Genomic DNA, 22,312 nt, shown 5'->3' on the forward strand with positions numbered 1-22,312 from the left:
TGTACCACTCTGAATGCTGGGATTCATAGGCTTGCATCACTACACCCAGTTTAAACTTTCTTTTTCTTTCAAGGCTCTCTGCTTACTAAGAGCATATAAATATTTCCATGCTGGGTGTGTGGTGGTACGTGCCTTTAATCCTAGAACCCAGGAGACGGAGACAGATGGACCTCTGCAGGTTTGTGACTAGATAGTCTACAGAGCTTGTTCCAGGCCAGTTAGGGGTACACAGAAAGACCCTTCCAGTATAGTAGCAGTGTGTTTAATATGGCGGCATGTGAGCCCAGGAGATGTCTCCGAAGTTAAGGGCACTCACTGTAGGGGACTCTGATTTAGTTCCCAGCACACATGGTAGCTCATGACCATTTTCCAGCTCCCGGAGATCTCATGCTCTCTTCAGACCTCCACTGGCACAAGAGGTCCATTATGCCCATACATACATGTAGGCAAAATATACACATACATAAAAATAAGCATAAATACATTTTTAAAAGACATTCCATCACTCCTGAGGAAAACGCATTCTAACCCTTACCTCATTTATGCAGACTCTATAAAGCTCTAAGATTACCTAGTCATTTAGAGCTGGCCCTATTGGAGTAGGTGTTTCCATTTCTTTGGGCATATGGAGATGCCTGAGGATGGCCCTCAGCCAGCTAGCAACCCCTTCTACCTCAGCCTCAGTGCTTATTGCCATCCCTCACCTGGGCTCCAAGATGGCATATCCAGGTTACTTCCCAAACCTTAGAGCCCAAACCTGCTCTAAGATACCTTTCACCTGCTTCAAAACTGCTACTTCTCTCGCAAGGAACACGTCACCGGGCACTGTCCAGAGGCTCAAGAATTACCACAATGAGTTCAGCAGAGGCTAGCTTGTTAGAGTTATTCTTCTTCCACGCATAGTAAAATCCGAAAGACAGAAATCAAGTCACTGGGCTTAGCAGCAGGCAATTATGGCTAAAGATTTTATGCTATGCGTCCATCTGGTACCCACCAGCCATTTGTCTCTGACCCCAGTCCCAGGAAGTTAAGTTCCCAGTAACCCTGACTCAGTGACTCCCCCCAAAATGTACAGCATGACTTGTTATGATATGACTGCTTTTTTTTAATTCTGTAACTTGCCTACACAGATACCCAAAGATTGAACTGCCTTAACCACTTAACTTGACAGAACAGAACAGTTTTAGCTTGCTTGCATAAATATTGAAGGTTTTCATATGGTTTTCCCCTGTAAAAGTCCTTGCCCATACTCTCCTTCACGGCAATCTAAAATTTGGCTCAGAGATTATTCATCCTGCTGACAGCTAATCAACAAATCTTTTAATTATAATTGAATCGAGTCTATGGTTTTTTTCCCAAATGTCACATACTCCATAGCAGCAACGTTACCCAATGAACCATCTCGCTGGTCCTAATTTTGTTTTGTTTGTTTGTTTGTTTGTTTGTTTTGGAGACAGGTAATCCATGTTGTCTTTGAACTCACTGTGTAGCTGACATTGGTCTTAAACCTCTGTTCCTTTGATCACCCACTCCCAAGTGTTAAGATTATAAGCATATGTCTTTAGTTACATTCGTTTTATTTGGTAGTACTGGGAATCGAACTCAAAGCCTTGTACATGCTAGCCAGTGCTTTAGTACTAGGCTGTATCTGCAATCTCTAAATACATTCTTTTTTAAAAATTTATATTTTATGTATGAGTTCTCTGCATGCCAGAAGAGGGTATCAGATCCTATTATAGATGGTTGTGAGCCACCAGGTGTTTGCTGGAAATTGAACTCAGGTTCTCTGGAAGAGCAGCCAATGCTCTTAACTGCTAAGCCACCTCCCCAGTCCCCCTAAACACATTCTTCACACACACACACACACACACGCACACGCACACGCACACGCACACGCACACGCACATGCACACGGTGTTGAACTGTTACATCAGTACAGGGACTTGCTATTTCAGTTAGACTATAAATCTATTTCTGATTAGTGAGCCCTGGGATTCATCTGTCTTTGCCCCCCAGCAATGTGGCTACAGATCCATGCCCTCATGCCTGGCTTGTGCATGTGTTGTATATGTGTGCCAAATGTTTGTGGGGTATGCATATGTTGGGTGTGTGTGTGCACACCCATGCATTCCTATTGAGACTAGAGGAGGATTTGGAGGCCAGAGGAAGGAGGAGGCCTTATTCCTTTGAGACAAGGTCTCTCACTGAAACCGGACCTAGATTGGTGGCCAACTATCCTCAACGATCTGATCCACCCTTACACACCACTGTGTGGTTACAGGTGGGTGTGGGGCCACACCAACTATTTATATGGGTTTGGGGGAGCCAGACTCAGGTCCTCATGCTTGCTCAGCAAATCAGTTGCCTGAAGAAGGACCCACGTTGGGCGCCAAATGAAGAAGGGGGCTTAAAAGAAATCCTGCAGTTACCCACTATACCACCTTGTATCGTTTCAGTCCTGATATTTATTTCTTATAGTTCTGTATTAATCTATGCCTTTCTTAGTATAAAAATTATAACCAGGTACTGGAGACAGCTCTGCAGTTTAGAGTGCATACTGCTCTTTTAGACTAGAGTTCAGTTCCCACACACATGTTCATTGTTGGCAATTAGCTATAACTCCAGATACAGGGAGATCTGATGCCTTTCAGTTCCGAGGACACCTGCATTCATGGGTACAATGCCCCCCCCCCCCAACTGAAAATAAATCTTGTGAGAAATGATAACTGAGAAGCCGGCAAGATATCTCAGCTACTGAGAATGCAAACTGCTTTTGCTGAAGACCAAGTTCAACTCCCAGATCCTGGATCAGGGAGCTCACGACTGCTTGTAACTGTAGGGGATCCGATGCCTCTAGCTCCTCAGGTATCTGTGCTCATGTGCACATACACATAGACACACACATATAAACATAACTTTTTAAAATGACAAGTGAAAACCTCATCTCTGGTGGTTAGGAGCTGAGGAGCAATCAGCTGACCGACCCTGTGAGCCTTGGGATTTAGAAGTCCATCTCTTCTGTGTGCTTGCTTGCGGAAGGGCCCACCCCAAGTTTCTCCTTAGTAGCACAGGACCAAGAGCCAGCACCCTCCTTCCTGCTTCTTCCCTGAGATGCTGGTCCAGGTGTCACTTGATTCTACCCTCGGTTACCACAACAGATGGTTCTTGCCAGGTGATTGTTGTTTGTCAAGCTCTGATAGTCTTTACCTTTATCCCTTTTGCCTCTCCACCCAATGCCATATAGCCCAGGTTTATGTTGTGTCAGCTACTTACTTGTGTACCAATATCCCATATTTGTGATAAATCATGAAGCATTAACCTTTATCAACAAAATTGGTAACTCGATATTTACAGCAGTTTCAAGCTAGATTACTTACAAAGTTATGTTAAAAAGGCCACAACATCTATTATAGTATATATATATTATACTTATATATATATACACACACACACACATCAATATGCACACATATTATGTAGTACTGAGAATTAGATTCAGGGCCTTACGCATACTACATATGTGTCTTATGGGTTATATCCCTATCCTTTACATATTAAGATGTAATAGCCCATGCTGTTGCCCTAGCTGGCCTCAAACATGCAACACCTCTGTTTCAGCTTTAAGCATTAATATTACTATAGAGTAGATTTGAAAATAATAATTTGAAATGGCTGGTTATGTTTCAAAACTTAGACTATGATCCAGGAATAGTGGTGTATGCCTTTTTTTAAAGATTTATCTATTTATTATGTACACAGTGTTCAGCCTCCACGCCTGTAGGCCAGAAGAGGGCACCAGATCTCATTACAGATGGCTGTGAGTCACCATATGGTTGCTGGGAATTGAACTCAGGACCTCCAGAAGAGCAGTCGGTGCTCTTAACCTCTGAGCCATCTTTCTAGTCCCAGTGTATGCCTTTTGTCCCAGTACTCGGGAGGCAGAGCAAGCAAATCTCTGTGAGTATGAGGTCATCCTGGTTTACATAGTGAGTTCCCAGATAGCCAGGGTTATGTAGAGAGACTCTGTCTCAAAAAACAAAAACAAAAATTAGACCATGAAATTTCTGAGTACTTTCAAACTTCGGGAAAAACATGTAGTCAAATATCACGAATAGTGAGTTACAGAAAACAAACTGAAATCAAGCAATGCCCACCAGCAAGGGAGTAGGGTTTGGCTCCCATTAAGTCAGAATTAACCCTTTCTTTTGTGCGCTAAGTAAATCCCAGGGTTGGTTTTTTTTTTCTTTAAAAATATATTTTTTTCATGCAACATATTCTGATTATGATTTTTCCTACTTCTCTTAGTTTCTACCCAGCTCACCTCCCATCCAGATCCACAACCTTTCTGTCTCTGGCTAGAAAACAAACAGGCATCTAAGGAGAAATGATACAGTACAATAAGATAAAACAAAAACAAGTAAAGTGGAATAGGACAAAATAGCCAAACAAGTAAAAGAGCCAAAGAAAAAGCACAAGAAGCACATATGCAAAGGCACACATGTTCACACACACACAGGAATCTCATTAAATACATGAAACCGGAAACAGCAGATACACACACACACACACACACACACACACACACACATACAAAGGACTTGCAGGGTTTTAAAAAGGTGTCCTGAATTAACAGTATTAGACAAAGAACCGCCAAAGATGCTGCTGAGTTCATTTTCTGTTGGCCATCTGTTGTTTGACATGCCGCCTACCCTGAGTGGTTTGTTTCCCCAGTGAGACACCCTTGGAGAAAAATTTTCATTTGCAAGTGGCTATCGATTGGAGATAGGCTGTGGATTAGGGATGGGGGCACGAATCCGTTTCTCCTTCGGCTCTCGAACCCCATCTGGAGCATATCCTATACTTGCTGCCCCAGTCTTTGTTCCTGTGAGCCAGCCCTGTTGTATCTTGAGGGCCTTGATTCTTTGGTGTCCTCTGGCTCCTAATACGTTTTCCTCCTCTTCTGCTGAGTTCCCTGACCCCTGAGGGGAGAGATTTGATGCAGACATCCTTTTTAGGGCCGAGTGTTCCCAGGCGTCTCATGATGCCTATCATCTGGTTGTGGGTCTCCGTATTTCTTCCTATCTGCTTCAGGAGGAGACTTCACAGATGATGGCTGAGCAAGGGAGACATCTATGTAACTTCCAAGTTTTAATAAAATTATTTATGTTAGGAAGCCACAGGAGGTCGTATTACTTCTGTTTCACATTAAATTTTGAACTCTACTGAAATTAGAAACTAGCTATCTGGGAGGGAAATGATCCTAGATAACTTGGGATGGTGAACCAAACAGTTCAACCGGTTGCTGCAAAAGCGCTACAATAGAAAAGGCCAGGGTTGAGCGCCAAGGGCGGGAAGAGGGGCGGGTCCGAGCGCGGAGGGGTGGAGCTGGCTCTTACAGCTCCTCAGTGACATCACACCGGCTCCGCCCCACGCTGCCCACTCCCGATACTTCTGCCGCTCGCCCGCGCCCCGGAAGCTGCCCCTGCTCGGGGGTCACGATGGGCAGCAAGATGGCTTCCGCCAGCAGGGTCGTGCAGGTAAATCCTGGGCCACTCCCGCGCTTGGGAGGGAGGGATGGTGCAAAAGCAGCAGCCGCGCCGGGGCGGCGGGGAGAGGCAGTGGCGGAGAACGCGCTGTGACCGCGGCCCGGACCAGCGGGTGTGTGTTTGAGAATGGGACCAGGGCTCCGGGTGGCCGGGAGTAAGGAGGGTCTGGCGCCGAGGGTTCGAGCCGCGCGGCGGGAGGCAGCCTCTGGTAGTATAGGCTTGTGCTCGCCCGAGGTCTATGGACTCCCCAGCACCTCATTAGCCGTAGGAGTCTGCGGACTGCGCTGCCCTCCAGCAGTTTGGCCAATCGCCGTTTAAAATTGTCAGTGAGGTCCCCCAGTCAGCCAATCCGGAGGAAGGCCGTAGCGGGGCGGGGGAAGGAAGCAAATCCTGGTTCTGACCTGGTGTCCCTTCAAGGACTTGGGAACGGCCGGATAACTGGCCTCTTGGGCTGCTTCCTCACCTTGAACCTTGTCAGATCTGATCTCTTCGGGCGCCTGGCTACAGATGTGGGAATGTGTGAAATGTCACGCTAGTTGAGTTTATTACTTACTAGTGTGTATGTTTCAGGGTTGGTTTGCTAAGCCTTTTTCCATTGTGTTTAGATAGAGTAACATTGCTAGAGTAACACATTAGCTAGAGTAACATTGCTAATCCACCCATCAATGACTAACTCCTGACAGCTTTTGTACCTGCTTCCCCAGCTGTAGTCTCTGATTTAATAGGAGAGGTAAAATTCATGAATAAGTAGACACAGCCTATTGTAATTAGAGAGTTTTTAAAATTCGGAATGTGGAGTATTTTCTGATTCGCTTTCACTTTTGTTAAAAGTGCATTTTCCTTTGCACGAAAACAGGAAAACATCTTCTAAAAGACCTATCCCATGAAGTTGTCTGAATGATGACATTTGGTACCATCGAGCCGGGCGGTGGTGGCGCACGCCTTTAATCCCAGCACTCGGGAGGCAGAGGCAGGCGGATCTCTGTGAGTTCGAGGCCAGCCTGGTCTACAAGAGCTAGTTCCAGGACAGGCTCCAAAAAAAAAAAAAAAAAAAAGCTGCAGAGAAACCCTGTCTTGAAAAACCAAAAAAAAAAAAAAGACATTTGGTACCATCGCAATGACTAATCCTCAGTTACTTGTAGGCACTGAGGATTCAGCGAGTAGAGAACAGCCAACAAAAGTCCGCTGTCCATACCGTATAACCTCATATATCAGTAATGCATATATAACTTGGGCTGAAATGAATATGAGCAGACATGTTGGCTTACACCATTAATCCCGGCTCTCAGGAAGCAGAGGCAGACAAATCTGTGAGATAGAGGCTTGCCTGGTGTACAGAGCAAGTGACAGCCAGACCTACATAGTAAAACCATGTCTCAGGAAAAAAAAAAGGTTGGAGCCAGACAGTGGTGGTGCATGCCCTTAATGCCAGCATTTGGGAGGCAGAGGCAGGTGGATTTCTGTGAGTTTGAGATCAGCCTGGTCTACAAAGCGAGTTCTAGGACAGCTAGGACTGTTACACAGAGAAAACAACAACAACAAAAAAACTTGGTGGGTGTGTGTGTGAGTGTGTGTGAGTTTGTGTGTGTGAGTTTGTGTGTGAGTGTGTGTGTGTGAGTGTGTGTGTGAGTGGGGGGGGGGAATTGATAAAACAAAATTCCCACTGGAGTGTAAACATGAAAAAAAAGATGCCTAGAAATTCTTACTTGCCAAGGAGATAGATACAAATAAAACCCAGGAGGAACAACACATTCACCAAAATAACTAATATCTACTTTTTTTGTTTTTTTGGTTTTTTGAGACAGGGTTTCTCTGTAGCTTTGGAGCCTGTCCTGGAACTAGCTTTGGTAAACCAGGCTAGCCTCGAACTCACAGAGATCCACCTGCTTCAGCCTCCCGAGGGCTGGGATTAAAGGTGTGTGCCACCACCACCCGGCTAAAATCTGCTTTTTGTTGCAGGGCCTCACGCATGTGCCCTACTTCCAAGCTACACACAGCCTTGTGTTTTGCTTGTTTTTTCAAGACAGGGTTTCTCTGTGTAGCCCTGGCTGTCTTAGAACTGGCCTCCAACTCGGAGATCCGCTTGCTTCTGGGAGTACTGGGCCAATAGCTTAGCAGAATAAAGCCAGGCAGGAAATCTGAACAGAGCTGTTAGAGAGTGCAGGCAGAGTCAAGGAGATGCAAAACGAGCAAGCAGTCTCCGTTTACACAGACTCACACACCCAAACTCACACCCAGAGGCAGTTGGATCTCTGAGCCTGAGGTCAGTCTGGTCTGCATGAGTTACAGGACAGCTAGGGGTATGTAGAGAGGCCCTAGGGCTGGCAGGAAGGCTCAGGGAGACAAGGGGTTCTTTTCTATGCCTGATGACCTTAGTTGACCACGGGGTGGAAAGAGGGAGCCAACTTCTGAAAGTTATCTTCTGACTTCCATATGCACACACAAAATAAGGAAAATATATATTTTTTTTAACAGACTTAATTCACTTTTATTTTCCTTGTATAAAAACCCTTATGTGGTGGCCACAGCTGGAGCCTGGGTCCTCTGAACAGAGACTCTGGTGTGGGTTTTCACAAGATGGTCAAATATTTTTAAATGCTTTTCTAAAATATACATTTCTGTAAATAGAGGGAAAAAAATAAAAAAAGATTCAATACATTTTCATGGATTTTTAGGCTTGGGAGTTACAAATGTGAGCTAATTTGTATTTTTCTATATTTTTTTCCTGTTTTTTGTTTTTTTGTTTTTTTGTTTTTTTTTGTTTTTCGAGACAGGGTTTCTCTGCAGCTTTTTTAGAGCCTGTCCTGGAACTAGCTCTTGTAGACCAGGCTGGCCTCGAACTCACAGAGATCCGCCTGCCTCTGCCTCCCGAGTGCTGGGATTAAAGGCATGCGCCACCACCGCCCGGCATTTTTTTCCTGTTTTTATACAAATTGTGAGTCAGAACAAGGATTTTGTTGCTATTTTGTTTTTAAAACTCTGTTTTTGGTTTTTTGAGACTGTGTTTCTTGCTGTACTGAAATTCGCTCTGTGGATCAGGCTGGCCTTGAACTCACAGAGATCCGCTTGCCTCTGCCTCCAAGCACTGTGATTAAAGGTGTGCGCCACCACTGCCCAGCAGCAGTCAATGATTTTTATTGCCTTCACTAAATCACAAATTTTAAAGTGTTTATAAAAAAATATCTGGACAGCAAATAGAGCAATTATTTATTTTTTGAAACAGGTTCTTTCTATGTATCTGTCCTAAAACTTGCTCTGTAGACCAGATTGACCTTGAACTCACAAAGATCTACTAGTCTCTGCCTCCAGAGGCACTAGGAAAGGCATGTACCACCGTCCAACTTAGAACAGGTGTTTTTAATTGCCTAATATGCTTTTTGTGTGTTTTCTGTTCTAAACTGCTAAGTAGTAACATAGCAGGGAAGTCATACTTGATACAAATCAGGACATTTCCAATCCTTTCCCTATCAGCCTGAAAGGCTTTCACCACACAAGGTCACATCACTTCATTGTTTGATGTGGGAGAGTCTTCTGTTTGTGTTGATTTCATTGGTTAATAAAGAAACTGCCTTGGCCCATTTGATAGGCCAGCCTTAGGTGGGTGGAGTAGACAGAACAGAATGCTGGGAAGAAGGGAAGTTAGACAATCGCCATGCCTCTGCTCTCTGGGTCAGTCACCATGAAGCCAGCCACCATGTCAGACATGCTGAATCTTTCCCGGTAAGACACCACCTTGTCATTGTTATTTCGGGTCTGTAGAGATAAGGCGAGCAGGCCTGCTTTTCGTCCTGCTTGGCTCCCACATGGCTAGCTTTACCTGAAATAATTACATGGAAACTGTATTCATTTAAACACTGCCTGGCCAATTAGTTTCAGCCTCTTATTGGCTAATTCTCACATCTTGCTTTAACCCATATTTAGTAATCTGTGTAGCACCACGAGGGGTGGCTTACCAGGAAAGATCTTAACCTGCATCCATCTCAGAAAGGAGAGGCATGGCGTCTGCCTGAAGTGTCTGCCTCACTGCCTTCTTCCCAGCATTCTGTTTTGTTTACTCTGCCTACCTAATTTTCTGTCCTATCAAAGGGCCAAGGCAGTTTCTTTATTAACCAATGAAAGTAACACATAGACACTCCTCCATCAATTGTTTTATTATTTTTTTTTATTTTTATGTTTATATGTTTGCGTGTCTGAGCCCAGAGTGGGCATCAGATCCCTTAGAGTTGGAGTTACAGGTACTTATGAGCTGCCTGCTGTGGGTGCTGGGAACTGAACTCTGGTCCTTTGCAAAAGCAGAAAGTGGTCTTGAGCACTGAGCCATCTCTGTGGCCAATTCTCTATGGGTTTTGTTTTTAACGTTTTGCTCATTATTGTGCTGTATATAGAGTACACATATGTATGGCGGTCAGAGGACAACCTTTGGGAGCCAGTTTTCTCCTTCCACTGTGGGTGCCACCTTGTCGGGCCTGCTTAGCAAGTGTTTGTGTTTTCGTGTGTGTGTGTGTGTGTGTGTGTGTGTGGTGTGCACGTGAGTGGAGGCCGTCAGAGGTATCACATTGCCCCTGGAGGTACAGACAGTTGTGAGCTGTCCTGATGTGGTGCTGGGAATTAAATTCCAGTCCTCTGCAAGAGCAGTACAGTACATGCTCTTAACAGAATCATCTCTTCACCCTGTAAGTAGTGCTGTATTTTAATGAAGGTATTTAATTATGAGGACTAGTAGACTAGTAGGTTGTTGCTTTTATAGTTAATGAGGCCATTTTTTCTCACGTCTTATTTTCTATCAGGTAGTGAAGCCACATACTCCATTAATAAGGTTCCCTGACAGAAGAGACAATCCTAAACTCAGTGGTAAGTTGTATTTCATTTAGGTAGTTTCTAAAATGTGCACATTCATATTTAGAAGTGAATATTATAGACAGTATTTCTCACTTTATAACCAGGTAAGTTGTTGTACTTAAGATCAAAATGGTACCTGAGTAGCGTGCAAGTAATTATCTTTTTAAATTTTTTGTTTATTTACTTTTATGTAGGATCTTACTATATAACTCTTGCTGACCTGGAACTGGATATGTAGACCAGGCTAGCCTTGAACTCATAGAGCTTCTCTGCCTCTCAGAGTGCTGGGAATATACATAAACACATGCATACATACATACATACATACATACATACATGAGAGAGAGAGGGTTGTAATAGTTCAAGAAGCCATGTATAGTGGTGTGTACCTGTAATTTTGACACTCACAAGATTGAGGAGGAGGAGGAGGAGGATAGCTACAAGCAAATTGAAGAATGACTTATTTCCTAAAGTTTTATTTAATGTATGTGTTTTGTCACATGTATGTCTGTGTACCACAGGCATGCCTGGTACCGACAGAGGCCAGAAGAGAGTGTCAGATCCTCTGGAAATGAAGTTACAGCTTGATCACCTCTGTGGGTGCTGGGAATTAAACCTACGTCCTCTGGAAAAGCCAAGAGTTCTTAATGGCATCTCATAAGCCCCAATAAACTGTTTTAAAGGATGGTTTGATTATTCAGTAAAAAAAAAAAAAATAACATTTACAGATGGTTGTTGGTTAGTTTTTTGACTCTTTTGGTTCTTTGTTCTTTGGGGTTCCTCCACTCAACTCCCAAATAAATCACACATGGCGGCTTATTCTTTCTTATAAATGCCCAGCCTTAGCTTGGCTTCTTTCTAGCTAGCTTTTTTTTTTTTTTTTTTTTTTTTTTTTTTGGTTTTTCAAGACAGGGTTTCTCTGCAGCTTTAGAGCCTCTCCTGGAGCTAGCTCTTGTAGACCAGGCTGGTCTCGAACTCACAGAGATCTGCCTGCCTCTGCCTCCCGAGTGCTGGGATTAAAGGCGTGCACCACCACCACCCGGCTCTAGCTAGCTTTTCTTAAATTAACCCGACTACCTTTTGCCTCTGGTCTTTTTCCTTTTCTTGTTTCTGTGTATCTTTCACTTACTCCATGGCTGGTTGGGTGGCTGGCCCCTGACTTCTTCCTCTCCTTGGTCGCTTGCTCCTCTTATTTATTCTGTCTGCCAGCCCCGCCTATCCTTTCTCCTGCCTCACTATTGGACATTCAGCTCTTTATTAGACCATCAGGTGTTTTAGACAGGCAAAGATTCACAGCTTCACAGAGTTAAACAAATGCGGCATAAACAAAAGCAACACATCTTTACATCGTTAAACAAATATTCCACAACAAATAAAACACACCTTAGAAAAAATTTCCATAGCAAAGACACCTGGATAATTTGTCTAATTAGTATTTTTGTTTTTAATTTCAGCCTCAGACGTTTTGAGATCTGCTGGGCTACCCTCTCACTCTTCTGTAATTTCACAGCATTCTAAAGGAAGCATATCCCCAGATCTGCGGATGCATCCGGGGCCACCAGACACTGCAGAAATACTAAAAACATTACCTCAGAAATACAGAAGGAAACCTATATCTCAAGAAGAAATGGACTTTATCCAGGTATGTTGTTGCTCTTCAGCACAAGTTTGTGCAGACTGCCATGACATTTTGGCTTAGCAGTGGTCATTTGCTGATCGCATGTTCCCTTTGTTTTGTCAAATGGAATTATAGCTAAGGGAGATGAACAGATAGGCCAGGGATATCTCTGTTGGAACCCTCAGTAAGTATGCCTGATACATGAGGAAATGACCCCATACGAAGGACTGGGGAATGTTTCTCATTAGTAGAATTCCTGCCTAGCGTGTGCCAAAACCAGGGATCAGTCCCAACAAATCCAGCCATCTGAAAAAAAAAGCTGTTTGAGTGAGGGGCTAATAACTTTCTAAAGAATAAGGGGTTTCTAAGACTACGGAGAAATTTGAGGCTGATGTCATCTATCATCAATCTTTCTTTTTTTCTTTTTCTTTTTTTTTTTTTTTTTTTTTTTTTTTATGAGTCAGGGTTTCTCTGTGTAGCTCTGGCTTTCCTGGAACTCGCTTGTAGACCAGGCTGCCTCAAACTCAGAGACCACCTGCCTCTGCCTCCCATTTGCTGGGATTAGAGTCCACCACTACACCCAGTTTTGTCATCAATATTGAGTCCTTTCTAGATCTGAATTTGTAACATTTACCATAAGTTCTTCCAAACTATGAAAAACCACGAATTTTGTTTTGTTTTTTGAGACAGGGTTTCTCTGTGTACAGCTCTGATTGTCCTGGAACTCTTTGTAGACCAGGCTGACCTTGAACTCCCAGAGATCTGCTTGCCTCTTCCTCCTGAGTGTTGTGCTTAAAGGCCTGCACCACCACAGCCTAGTTTTTTTGTTTGTTTGTTTGTTTTTTTTTTTTTAAATCAGAGGCTGGAGAGATGGCTCAGAGGTTAAGAGCACTGACTTCTCTTCCAGAGGTCCCGAGTTTAATTCCCAGCAACCACATGGTGGCTCACAACCATCTTTAGTGAGATCTGGTGCCTTTTTCTGGCCTACAGGCATACATGCAGGCAGAATACTATATACATAATAAGTAAATATTTTTTTAAAATTTTATTTTATTTTATTTTTTAAAGATTTAAAAATCCCCTCCTCCCTTCAATCCTCCCTCAATGTCCCCATGCTCCCAATTTACTCAGGAGATCTTGTCTTTTTCTACTTTCTACTTCCCATGTAGATTAGATCCATGTAAGTCTGTCTTAGTGTCTTCATTGTTGTCTAAGTTCTCTGGGATTGTGGTTTGTAGGCTGGCTTTCCTTGCTTTATGTTTAAAAACCACCTTTGAGTGAGTACATGTGGTAATTGTCTTTCTGCGTCTGGGTTACCTCGCTCAAAGTAATGTTTTCTAGCTCCATCCATTTTCCTGCAAAATTCAAGCTGTTGTTATTTTTTTCTGATGTGTACTACTGCATTGTGTAAATATCCATTCTTCAATCGAGGGGCATTTAGGTTGTTTCCAGGTTCTGGCTATGACAAACATAAGTAAATGTTTTTTAAAAAGAAAAGAAAAAAAAAGCTGTTTGGGCATGGTAGCTCACAACTGTACTCTCAGCTCTCAGAAGGCTGAGGAAAGAGGATTGCCATGATTTCTTAGAGTCCAGTCTAGGCTATCTAGTGAATTTCTAGGCCAGCCTTGTCTCAAAAAACCAGCGACAGCCTGAGATCATTTTTATGTATAAATAATGGCCAGTTCAGTCCTTCATCTCATGGCTTTCTGCTTCTCTTTTCAGCGTGGAGGTCCAGAATGATCGCTGTGGCTGCTGTTTGTCACCAGACAAAAGGATTATCTTTACAATAAAGGACTTCCAAAATGTCAAATGAAAATTGTATATTAAGCAACCTTAATAAATATTCTGCAAAAAGAATGAAGTATAGAAACTCTAGATGGCCACTTGTATCTCCTCGGTGTACCTCGGTCAGCTTCTCTAGCAAGCTGACCTGCATACCTATTAAAGTCACATCTTTACATATTAGCCTGTTAACTTACTCTTGATTATGAGGTGTTACCAGTGATGAGCTATTAAAAGCACACAGTATCTAGTGAACAAATTTTCTCCTTTCTGTTTGTTTAGACATAAAGATGATTTATTAAGTGTAATTCTTGCTATAAGGAATCTTTTCTCCTGAAATTAGATGAGGAACAGTGAGATATTCCCACTTTTTTTTTTAAAGATTTATTTATTTATTATGTATACAGTGTTCTGTCTGCATGTCAGAGACAGGCAGATCTCAGGGAGTTCAAGGCCAGCCTGGTCTGCAAAGTGAATTCCAGGACATCCAGAGAAGCCCCGTCTTGGGGGAAAAAAAAGTGTCTGTATTGTAGGGAGCATTGGCAACTGTGAGTAAGTGGAGCCCTGAGTGAGTGTTAACACGAGCATGGCCATGTCTAGGACTCGAAGGCCTCAGCCCCACAGGAACGGTAAAGCTTTCCTTGGCTAGGCTCAGAGGGACCGAGCATTGGTGTCTGAGTGAGTGATCGATGTGTGCAAAGACTAGCAGCTGTAGCGTCTTCCTCCTGATGCGCTCTGCCTGCGATGCTGTCCTACAGAGACCTATCTACACTAGCCAGCTTCTCCCCATGTGCTATTCCTGATGAACTCAGGTTCCAGGAGCAGCCTGAGAACCCCGGCGTTACTGTGCATGTGTCTATGTGTCTGTCACTTCTTCACTGTGTCACCCTCCCAAGTCAGGGTTCCAGAACCCAAGCCCAGTGGGTTACAGCAGCAGATATGAAAAGTTTCTGCACCCCAGTAAGCCTCTTGGCCGACGCAGCAATCCACATCAGAGCAAATCAAACCAAATCAGAAAAAGCCTGGGTTTAATGAGTAAAATGCTTCCAGGTGGTTTGACAGCTCTCCAAAGAGGAGACAGGGAGGAGAGACCAGAAAAAAAAAAAAAAAAAAAAAAAAAAAAAAAACAAACAAAAAAAACCTTTATCTCTTTATCTTCTGGAGGGCAGTTTAAAATACCTTGTAGGAGTGGTCTTGAGCATCTCTGGGGTAGGAATTGTGTTTGTGTTTACTGGTCTTTCAGAGATGAGGCAGGGTTTGGGGAGAGATGGGAGAGGAGGATTGAGGTGGCACTTCCACCAGAACACTCCAGTCTCTTTGGGTATATGGATGCTAGGGCCTGAGGTGGAATTTCCACCTGAACATTCTAGCCTCCTTGGGTATAGGGACGCCAGTTCATGCCTGGCTGCCTTCTGAGGGCTTGGGAAGATGTGAGGAGGGAGAATCAGCAGGATGCATGGGTGAAGCATCCGTTCACTGTCGTCCTGGAGACTTCAGGCATCTGTTGCTTAAGCAAGTAGAAAAGGCAGGATGCTAGGGAAAAAATAGATTATTAATACCTGTCCTAGTTGTACTGACAAAGTTGAATGAATGTTCAGGGCAGGAGAGTAGATGGGCCCTTCCCTGGGACATCTTTGAAACTGGAGGGTGGAGGGACATCAAGTATCTGGACAGACCATGTATCCTGACTAGGTGCCTGCTTGAGCCTGGAGAGATGGTACCAGCATGGATGTCCCAGGAGCTTGAAGGAGTGGTGAGGATCACAGCATAGGGTCCTGTCCATCAGGGCTTGAAAGACATAGAAGCTAGTTGTTTGAGGAGTACTCTGTTCCCTGAGGAAACTGGGGCAGACTCTGAGGCAGTTGGGTCTGTTGGTGTGGGGCAGGGAGATACCTGTCTGCATGTGAATGGAGAAGGAAACTCAGAAGAGGTAGGGGAGGTATCCAGTTAGTGGAGGAGTTTAGGCAGGGAGGTGGTGATTGAGGAGGAAGGAGGTTGAAAGGGCTCAGGCCTGTAGGAGGGCGAGGGGGAGAAGGGAGGTCCTTGCCTTCACCTTGGAGGTCCCTGACACCCCGTCCTCCAGACAGCTTACATGGACTGTTCTCTCTCGGGGTATTCGGGACAGCCCCCATTTCTTTGGCCAAGCCCTGCCTCAAGATCTCTCCACCTTTGACCCCGTCCTAGCACACTCCTGCAATACAGAGATCTCCTTATCTGCTGTTCCACCCTGCCTCTGTCCCAACAGGCCACCTCTTCACTCCTGAACTACTGTGGCTCCCTGGGATATTATGTTTCTCTATTTAAGATTCAGCTATACTCTCCCACTGTGGTGTTTCTGGGCTTTCAATTCAGCCTGGGGTCTAAGATCCTCACCTCTGACAGAGTCCAGGCCCTGCAGAATTTATAGCCCCTGACCACAGTGGCTCAGATTCTCTCATTTTTAGGCCTGATGGGATTCTTCCATCACCAGACCCCTAACTTTGCAATAATGTTCAAGTCCCTGTACAAGGCGGCCAGAGAGACCCCTGAAGGGGCCCTCAGCCACCCATCTGCTGTCTGCCCCACTTCTCTTGACTGAGAGATGCCCTTCTAAGGGTCCCACCCTTGCTCTTCTAGACCCCTCTCGGCCTTATCACCTTTATACAGATGAAAGGTTAGGAGTGGCCCCGCGAGATCCTAGTCCAACTGGTTGGGCCTTCAAAATAGGTCATCACATTTTTGTCCAAAACTCTGGACCCCACCCCCACTGTCGGGGGATGGCAGCCATGCTTGAGAGCCCTAGCAGCAGTGGCTGAACTCACAGGGGAAGCTCTCAAGATCACCCTGTTCCAGCCAATTATTGTTCACTCCTCCTGCCAGACAAGTGCCACGACTGATTTGCAGGGGTTCTCCAGATGTCCTCGAAGACAGCCCCTGCACCAGACAGGTTGATTTCACTCACATGCCCACCCATAAAAAACTCCGTTATCTCCTAACTCTGGTTGACATCTTTACAGGATGGAGAGACGCCTTCCCCACCTCCAGGGAAACAGCAGATGTGGTGGCCCAAGTAATCCTGGACCACATCATCCCTAGATTTGGACTGCCCCAGACCAAATAAATGGACAATGGGCCAGCCTTCACTTCCAGGGTCATGGAGCTCGTGTTGGAAACTCTCAGTATTTCCTGGATGATCCACATTTCCTATCACCCATAATCCTCGGGAAAGGTCGAGAGGGCCAAAGGTCTCATCAAACAACAGCTCAAGCTCTCCAGTGAACACAGGTTATCTTGCTCCTCCCTTCTCTCTGTTGCCCTTACCCACCTCCAGGCCACTCCTACAGGCTTGAGCCCTTTTGAGCTTCCTCTTTAATCACCACCTCCTGACCCAAACTCCTTCATTGGCGGGTTACCTCCCCTTCCTTTCCCTTCTAAAGTCCCTTCTCCACCGTTTACCAGAGCCTGCCCCCCTCTTCCTGGGGGACAGAGTACTCCTCAAACAACTAGCTTCTATGTCTGTTGAGCCCCAAAGGACAGGACCCTACACTGTGATCCTCACCACCCCTTTAGCTGCCTGGGACATCATGCTGGGACCATCTCCCCAGGCTTAAGTAGGCACCTAGTCAGGATACTTGGTCTGTCCAGATTCTTGGTGGTGTCCCTCCACCCTCCAGATTTCCAAGATGTCCCAGTGAAGAGCCCACCTACTCTTCTGCCCTGAACATTCAACTTTGTCAGTACAACTAGGACAGGTATTAATAATCTATTTTTTCCCTAGCATCCTGCCTTTTCTACTGGCTCAAGCAACAGATGCCTGAGGTCTCCAGGACAACAGTGAACGGATGCTTCTCCACCCAGGCGTCCTGCTGATTCTCCCTCCCCACATCTTCCCAAGCCCGCAGGAGGCAGCCAGGCATGAACTGGCGTCCCTATACCCAAGGAGTCTGGGATGTTCTGGTGGAAACTCCACCCCAAGTACCTGGCATGCACATGCCCAATGAGTCTGGAATGTTCTGGTGGAAGTGCCATCTCAATCCCTTTCCCTTGTCTCTCTCTCTCCCTAGATCCTGCCTCATCTTGGAATGCCCAGTAAACAGGGCTTTTCCCCCAGAGAAGCTCAAGATCATGCCTACAGGGTTTTTAAACTGCCCCCCAGAAAACAGACGTGTTTTTTTGGTATCTCTTCTCTGTCTCCTCTCTGGGGGACCAGAAAATTATCTGAGGGCATTTTACCCATTAAACCTGGACTTTTTCTGATTTGGTTTGATTTGGTCTGATTTGGATTGCTGTGTCCGTGGAGAGCTTGTCAAGGTGCAGAAACTTTTCAGCATAAAATAAAAATAATGCATAAGATGAATATAGCATAGGAACAAATATTTCACCACTTATTCAAATTGCTACTTACTATGTCTGGGAGGATGTTCATTTGTCTGTTTGTGACCATGCTTGAAAATCCTGATAATGAACTTTCACTATCTTAATGGCTGAGAGTCTTAAAATCCAATGAAACTATAATGGGTTCTCCTGCTAATCTTCACACAGCTGACTAAATCCATAATGACTTCTAGAATATACTTTATAAAGCAGTCGTCCTTAATGTTGACTAGCCCATGATCAATGGACACTAGAATTGTGTTCTTTTCTTTTGTTTAATCGCCTGTGGGCTAATCTTTACTTTTTTGTCATTCCAGAGTCGGTTTGTGTGTGTGTGTGTGTGTGTGTGTGCGCGCGCGCGCGCGCAAGTTCTGGGCTATGAATGTTGCCCTGATGAGAAATAAAGGTTTATATTTGATGTTTGTAGTAAGCTATTCTGATAACATGAAAAATATATAATTCATCTTTTTCTTTATTCTTTTTTCTTTCTTTCTTTTTTGAGACAGGGTTTACTATGTAGTTTGGTTGACCTGGAATTCATACATAGACCAGGGTGACTTCAAATGCATAGAAATCCCTGCTTCTGCAGTGCTGGGATTAAAGGCATGCACTGACATGCTTAGTTCTGTATATTTCGTGGTAAAGCCATAGCTCTATCAGTAGAGTGCTTGTCAGGCAGTCCTGAGGGCCACAGAACCCAAATGAAAAGCTGGGAGCAGTTGTGTACCTGTAATCCTTCTGGGCAGGCAGAAAGAAAAGTCCCTGGAACTCTCAGTCCCAGGCTACATGAATTAGTGAGCTCTGGGTTTAGTGAGAGGCTGTCTCAGAAACACAGATGTGGAGCTGGAGAGATGGCTCAGAGGTTAAGAGTACTGGCTGCTCTTCCAGAGGTCCTGAGTTCAATTTCTAGCAACCTCATGGTAATGAGATCGGGTGCCCTCTTCTGGCATGCAGGAACACATGCAGGCAGAACACTGCATACATAATCAATAAATGTAATAATAAAAATAAAATGGAACAAGATCCCCAGAAAGGTCTCCATGAACCATAAAAATACTTCTATTTTTGATTATGAACACTGTATACATAATAAATCTTTAAAAAAATCAGATGTAGTGATTGAAGAAGACACCCAACACTGACCTCTAGCTTCTGCATATACACCCTAAATACATGCATACACCACACAAAAATACATAGACGAATTACTTTGGGGCTTGGGATATAGTTCAGTGAGCTCTTGCTTATCATTCACAAGGCCTTGGACTCCATCCCATGGCTTCAAAACAAAAAGATTGTTTTCTGGGCTGGAGAGATGGCTCAGCGGTTAAGAGCACTGCCTGCTCTTCCAAAGGTCCTGAGTTCAAGTCCCAGCAACCACATGGTGGCTCACAACCATCTGTAATGAGGTCTGGTGCCCTCTTCTGGCCTGCAGGCAGACACACAGACAGAATATTGTATACATAATCAACCAATCAATCAATATATAAATATTTTTTTAAAAGATGGTTTTCTGCAGTCTATAGGTGTCTTACTTGGACCTAAGTGGTGACAAAGGACTGAGGTAGTAATAGGTAGCTAACCGCTTGCCAGACATTTGCTTCACCCCTGCAAAGTTGTTTAAGCCTTCCAGCAGTGTTTGTGTAGATCCTATTAAAGAGAAGGAAACTAGGTATAGACAGAGATAAATTTAAGTCATTTGTCTAGTGACTGAGTGCTGGTTGACCAGTACTCAAAAACAGGCATTCTGGGTCCAGAGCCACTACTACACTATACTGGCATCTCAATTATTAGTGTTTGTACTCTGCCGCTATGTCCAACATATCTCTAAAAATTAAGATTCCTGATTCTTAGAAATATCAGTTGCAAAGAAAGAGGAAAACATTGCCTTTTTGACAGCTACTCCAGCTAATAATTTAGGGATCAGCCTATTATGGGATCCTATCGGCTAGGAACCAAACTTTTAGTATCATTCTGGCAAAGCCATCTGTTTTACAACAGTAGTTCACCAACAAGCCTTCTTGATTTTCCTTGCCCTGTCCAGTCTATAGTGTGGTCTCTTTACAGTCAGGACAAACTCTTTAAAACATTATCTGGGCCCAGAGAGATGGACCAGCGGGACAAAAAGACTCCATCATCAAGCCTGAAGACCTGACCTTCAAATGTGTACTGTGGCACCCCCACCATAATCACAATAAATAAAATGGAATAAAATAATCTGATTCTATTGTTAAAACCCAATGGATGTTCGGTGTCATCTTTCCTGCACTGCCGTGTTTAGAGCTGCAAGCCCAGTTGTCTCGCTGTTTATAGCACTTAGCATCCTGTCTCAGAGTTGACTTTTTCCCGAGACAGGATCTCACTATGTGGCCCCGGATAGTCTGGACCGCATTATCTTTTAATCTTCCACTACAAGGGAATGTTACGGTCCATGAGTTTTTTAGGCCCACGATTGGCACATAGAAAGCTACACATATGTGTTAATTTTTTTTTAGTTATTTTGAGACAAGGTCTCTTGTATCCTTGGTTAGCCTGGAACTTATTGAGTAGATCAGGCTGACCTCAAACTCAGAGATCTACCTGTCCCTACCTTCCTAGTGCTGGGATTAAAGGTATGCATGCCACTTAAATGAGTTTTTCTTTAGCATGATTTATGTTAACTAAGAAGTTGGGTTCAATAACAACCAGGTTGGTTATGTTGTTGCAGAATCTTGTGATTCATGAATTAGGCAGAAGTCACCTTGGAATCATAGAACTCCCAGTGACCAACATGGTTTTTTTTTTTTTTTTTTTTTTTTTTTTTTGTTGTTGTTGTTGTTGTTGCTGTCTGTAGCTCAGGTTCTCCTGGAAATTGCAAGCTTCCTGTCTCAGCTTCCAGAGTCCTTATGTGCCCTGCCGTGCCTGGCAGAACAGGATGTGTGTGGATGGAACAGGATGCGTGGAAATGGAACAAAAGAACAAAAAACAACAGGGAAAAATCTGACTGGTTAACTGAGCTTACTTTCCTTTATCATAAGGGTTAAAGCTCTTCTTTATGTCACCTAAAACTGGCCAGTTTGGGAGATCTGGCTGCTACTTTCTTGGAAAGTCAGATAAGTGACTTAGTTTCTGTTTCATATGGAACTTCAGGATGCTTGGCTCCCTTTGGTTTGATCTGGTCAACTCTGTAGAAGCTCAATTTGAACAAATGATGTCATTGATTCTATTAACAAAGGTATTAAGGGGCATGGAGATGACTCGGCTCTTAAGAGCATTTGCTGTTCTTCCAGAGGACCCAGGTTCAGTTCTCAGCACCCACACGGTGGCTCACAGCCATCTGTAACTCCAGTTCCTGGGGATCCAATGCCCTCTCCTGCCCTCCATGGACACTGTGCTCCTGATACCCAGATACATGCAGGCAAAACACCCATACACATAAAATAAAAATTAAAAGCAACGGTATTAAAACGTGTGATTCTTGCCTTAGAAGTAATTTCGACTTCATCATTATCTTCTTGAGAGATAAAAAGCTGAACAATGTGAAAATAAATTCTTAAATTCACCAGGGAATTCAGGTCTCAGCAAAGCCACCCTGCAAACTGGAGCGATATGAAGACAAAAATATGACTCAAACGGAAACCATTGCTGGAGCCAGTTAACTGGCAAATAGATAGGTCTGAAGCATAATTACTAATTCACAACTGACAGTGTTACTATGTCTAAATGCTCTGTTTTTTCTTAATTTTTTAAAAGATTTATTTATTATGTATACAATATTCTCAATACTCTGCTTGCAAGCCAGAAGAGGGCACAGATCTCATTACAGATGGTTGTGAGCCACCATGTGGTTGCTGGGAATTGAACTCAGGACCTTTGGAAGAGCAGGCGGTGCTCTTAACCACTGAGCCATCTCTCCAGCCCCCTGTTTTTCTTAATTCATTAGTTTAGGATTTTATAAAAGACAAAAGGCCTGTTCTATAAACATAATGTTCAGCAGGGCTGGGTTTTGCTTCCCTGGGCCTGTTCATAAATCAGCCTTTAAGAATTTGGCTCTCCTTAGAAGGAGGGGTTTGGCGTCCATAGCAACTGAGGCGCCAGGACAACGGGCCTTACACCCTAGCTAAATTCCGAACTCAGAAATACCGTGTCGTAACGCAGACCTATCCTTGGAAGCGAAGCAAATCCAAGCTAAAAC

General features: G+C 44.1%; 1 protein-coding gene and 1 long non-coding RNA gene across 2 annotated transcripts in view; one reads left to right on the forward strand and one right to left on the reverse strand.

The window, feature by feature from the left end:
- The window catches only part of LOC119809876, a 31,776-nt gene that overhangs the window by 8,725 nt on the left and 739 nt on the right, over positions 1-22,312 (reverse strand). The gene's annotated exons all lie outside the window — the stretch shown is intronic.
- Positions 5,425-13,860, forward strand: Mrps36 (mitochondrial ribosomal protein S36). The gene is made up of 4 exons (XM_038323060.2): positions 5,425-5,537; positions 10,334-10,397; positions 11,840-12,027; positions 13,726-13,860. The coding sequence occupies exons 1-4, from the start codon at positions 5,499-5,501 to the stop codon at positions 13,741-13,743; spliced, it is 309 nt and encodes a 102-aa protein (XP_038178988.1). The 5' UTR covers positions 5,425-5,498; the 3' UTR covers positions 13,744-13,860.

The sequence above is a fragment of the Arvicola amphibius genome, chromosome 3, assembly GCF_903992535.2.
Source record: "Arvicola amphibius chromosome 3, mArvAmp1.2, whole genome shotgun sequence".
Classification (NCBI taxonomy): domain Eukaryota; kingdom Metazoa; phylum Chordata; class Mammalia; order Rodentia; family Cricetidae; genus Arvicola; species Arvicola amphibius.